The sequence below is a fragment of the Hylaeus volcanicus genome, chromosome 1 (genome assembly GCF_026283585.1).
Source record: "Hylaeus volcanicus isolate JK05 chromosome 1, UHH_iyHylVolc1.0_haploid, whole genome shotgun sequence".
In the NCBI taxonomy this organism is placed as follows: domain Eukaryota; kingdom Metazoa; phylum Arthropoda; class Insecta; order Hymenoptera; family Colletidae; genus Hylaeus; species Hylaeus volcanicus.
Window position 1 is genome coordinate 27036978 of NC_071976.1, and position 4153 is coordinate 27041130.

General features: G+C 38.1%; 1 protein-coding gene across 8 annotated transcripts in view; it reads right to left on the reverse strand.

Moving 5' to 3' along the window:
- LOC128881443 (histidine decarboxylase) overlaps positions 1–4153 on the reverse strand; it is a 15513-nt gene that overhangs the window by 5709 nt on the left and 5651 nt on the right. For 6 of the 8 annotated variants that reach the window (XM_054132508.1, XM_054132499.1, XM_054132490.1 and 3 more), the window contains 4 exons: positions 3407–3693; positions 1827–2084; positions 1074–1217; positions 378–444 (listed from right to left, as the gene is read on the reverse strand). In XM_054132508.1, the coding sequence (XP_053988483.1) occupies positions 378–444; positions 1074–1217; positions 1827–2084; positions 3407–3693 (756 nt within the window). The other 2 variants (XM_054132539.1, XM_054132530.1) reach the window with 2 other exon arrangements.

Here is a 4153-nt window from a genome sequence, read left to right on the forward strand (position 1 = left end):
GTGCGCGCCGCGCCCTCTTTCGCGAGTGTACTCCCCTCTCTCTTTCTGGAACGTTGTTCTCTCTCGACGCCTCATTGTTGCCCACTCCACCGTCCTTCGCGTGGCATTGTTGTTCATCGTGACTCATCGTCACTGGCCGGTCCTCTGCCGCTGTAACCCCCCATCCCGGACGAGCCCCCATATGTAGGAGTCTAAACGAAAAATAAGGCACGGGGATTCGAAGCCACGATCCTCGGATCCACAATCGACCGCTTTACCTACGCGACCAATCCCGTACCCTACGTTTCGTGTTCTTATTTGACTCCTTATTGTTGGGTATGGGAGGCGCGGATACTACATAACTATACAAATAAGGAATATCGTAACATTTTACTTACACACTTGACCAACCTCCTTCAGATTGTCGAAAGCACATGCACCAGTTGTACCCAAAGTAGCGCAGACCTACGCAAACAAAAAGGAAAGTACTATGAATTATTATTAGTATCATGAATTCCCTAAGACCTTCTGCTTAAATAGTTGACACAATGGAAATTATTTGTTTCTGAAAATAATACATTTCTGGGATGTGGATGACTGTTTTGTGAAATATGGGTTACCAGTGGGTGTCCTCAGGGACCAACTAGCGAAAAGACAATCCGCCTTGCAACGTCATGCCCGCCCTCTTTTCTACCGCAACTACTAACAGCTCTGGCAAGGTTAATTGGCAGGTCAATCTTTTTTTAATGCGGTATCGCTATCCGCTTTAATGACGTCACTTATTGTTAGAGACAGACGGTACATGCATTTCCTAACGAAGTACTTTTTAATTTAATACTACATTTAATAACAGAAAAAGTAAGATATACTATAAATAAAAATTGAAAATGAAAATTAATCCTTTGCAGTTAGACTAAACAGAGTTGTAATGAAATCAGAAAATCTGAACTGCAAAGTTTTAAAGAAGTGCTTGGTCAATATTATATTTATATTTATCGTACTCGAAGTTTCGACGCATTGAGCACCTCTTTCAATCTTTAACTCGAACCTAATAAATAAAAAATATTAAATCACTTTGGAACATTAATACTCACAAAGAAAGGAAGCAGACCATCAGCCCTGTCCTGCACTATAGCCTCCAGTAGCCCCTCGCCTCTCATACTAAGGTCGTCGTCGGATTCGATGTACCTCATTCGTACCAAACCTATTAGCCCAGCCTTCTCCACGCTGGAATGAGCCTGCAGTACATCCGCATTCGTGAAAATTACCTCATTCCTTTCATAAAAATCATGAACAAGCACACAACCACTTCAAAAATATGTACGAATTACCCCAAACCACGAGAAAAAAAAAATAAGGAGATAACAATAGAAACAATATTGAACGATAGTTTGAACAATAGAAAGTAGTTCTCAAGGAAGTTAACTCTCGGGGACAGTACCTGTCCTTGGTCATCCGAAATACCCGAGCTCCTACGCCCCTTGGGCATTAGTAAAGAAAAGAACAATAAAAGAAAGTAGAACACACCATGCAAATGGGACAAAAGGTATATAAATATATTTTATAAAAAATATTAACAAATTCTCAACAAATCACGACGTTTCGTGACTGGTAGCCAAATATTGTAATACTAAGTAAAAAGCAATAAATGAATCAAGCAAGCAGAAAAGTTACTTTGTGAAAGTTACTTTAATGCTTTGTCACAGATTCGCAGCTGGTGCTCAGAAAGCGATATCAATCTCTTCGAGTGCTCCACGTTTTAGTGAAATATTTATTTAGAAAAAAAAAAAAGATTGGGAAGTAATAGCGTGTCAGGGGAAAGAATGATTCGAAGCAGAAATACGTACTTGGTCGGAGCAGTATCCGACAAGACGCGAATTAATCTCGGCTGGTAAACGATCTGGCTCGTTTTGCTGCACGTCTCTAATGGCTCGGGTCCTTGCTGCGAGCAAGCAAACGAGGGTCGCCTCTGACGCGGTTGTTTGTATCACGCCACCGCCGCCCGATCCTCCTGGACGATGCAGGAATTCCTCTGGCAGACCGATCATTTTGCCCAACCAGTTCATTACGATGGTCTCCAGCTCTGTGCACGCTGGACTCGAGGCCTTTTAAAGTGCACGCACCAAATACAAAGGTTTGACAAAGGAAAGTATTGTTGTTCGAGCGAAGAGACTCAGGGTGGGCGATATGTACTCTAACCCCTTCAGGCATTAATTATTTTTGTGTTACACAAGATATTGTCAGCAAAAACGAATAATATCAAATATACGATTAGGTTTCATTTCTTTAATTTTATTTTTATTGTGTTAATGCACAATGTGACATATTTAAAATAATTAAAGTAAAATATAAACGTTGATTTCATGAACTTTATTTATCTTGAAGTTTTCAAGGGGTTCTGAAGGGGTTGACAAGTGTTTGAATTGTGATTGCCTTGCTAATTTGTATTCTGTTTAATTTTTAATTATTTATATTTTCTCTGTTCTTTCTTACAGCATTTCTTTATCCAAAGAGCTAAAATCTATAAGTAAAATTAATACTGGGTCATTAATATTGTTCATTCGTGTTATCTTCTGCAGCAGTGATTTCAAATTTTCTATGGAAATGATTAAGGATCCTTCCTTTTGGAGTGCTTTGACAACGGAAGTGTTTATTAGCAGCACTAGACAAAACGTCGACTTTGAAGGATACAACTTCCGAACTCCCTTCGAACTTTCTACAGGGGGTGAATCCAGACGAGAGATCTTCCAGAAATGTTCGCCATAGAATACAATGATAATTGTAAACTCTTTCCAAGTATTCAGTCTAATGTAATCTTTCGCTACAAGTGATTGGAAAATGTTTCAGGTAGCTCAGCATCACGCGAATTAGACGAAACTCAATAATAATTCACTCAGCCCTTATCAAACCTCATTTTAGTACTATTATACTTTTTAATCTATTTTCTAATTTAAATGGTTGTCAGTGTGATCATCATTATTTAAAACATATGTTTTGAACTATGAAAAATATAATCTAGAGGTAAAAAAACTAGACTCAAGTAGGCAAGCATAATAAGTAAATTTATATAGAGAACACATACTCAATGTTAAATATTTTAAAGACTATAGGTATATTCACATAATGGCACAACTCAATTCAGTCTCATTTAAATTTGTGAAAATAAAAATTCAACGAAATAAAATTTCCTATGATTTCCATCGAAAAATATCTATGACAACTCTAAATTATAGATTTGCATTTTAAAAGGATCTAAAGCAGAGATCGAGAAATGTAAACAATACTCTAAATAATAATACATCCACATACAATCGTAATTCGAATTTTAGTTTCACATTGCATGCGTGTCATATAATTTTATAATTAAATTCTTCGATAGAATATCGTTTCAAGTTCCCACAGGTATGATAGCCAAGATCATTCTTACCCACGTGAACCCAAGACAATTGATCGCGTCAGCCAGCATGTCGGCCAACAGGCTGGCCGGCGAATTCAAGGCGGGAAAGTAAGCGTGCATGTGAGGACTTTGCCAGTGCGTCACTCCTGGCATGATGCACTTTTCGATGTCTGCAAATATGTCACCCCAAGGCTCGCCGTCCACTGGCGCCGATGCTGGCAGGACGTTTCTCAGGTAACCCGGGGAAACCGCCGGATAAACGCGTCGAGATCGAATGTTCGCCAGGTAATCGGCAATGTAGTCCACCATTTCTTTTCCTGATGATGCAAAATCGTGTTATCGATTATATTATTAACAACAGAATCTTTGCAATCGTAGGGGAAGGTCAGAAACGGACTTACTATAATCAAAATGTTCACCTTATTGTATTACACCTTACTGTATTATACTTGCACTTAATTATGCTAATCTTCTAATGTCGATAATTGTAAAACAGAACTCTAGGGTTGATCTGAGTAGCAATTTTAATAGACGGAGAATATATTCTGGAAACGAATGATTAACAGTCCATTTAAAATTTGAGTGGTTCATTCGATACAGATAACACAACCGAATTTTAAATTGCTTTCACTGTATACTGAACCATCCATAAAGAAATAGATACTTCTAGAAATCATAGACAACGTTTTGGTAATAATTTCAACAGATTAGTGTTCTATTTTCCACGCAATTAACTCAGAATCCATTCAGAAATTCAATGTTTCAGCCTATATATGT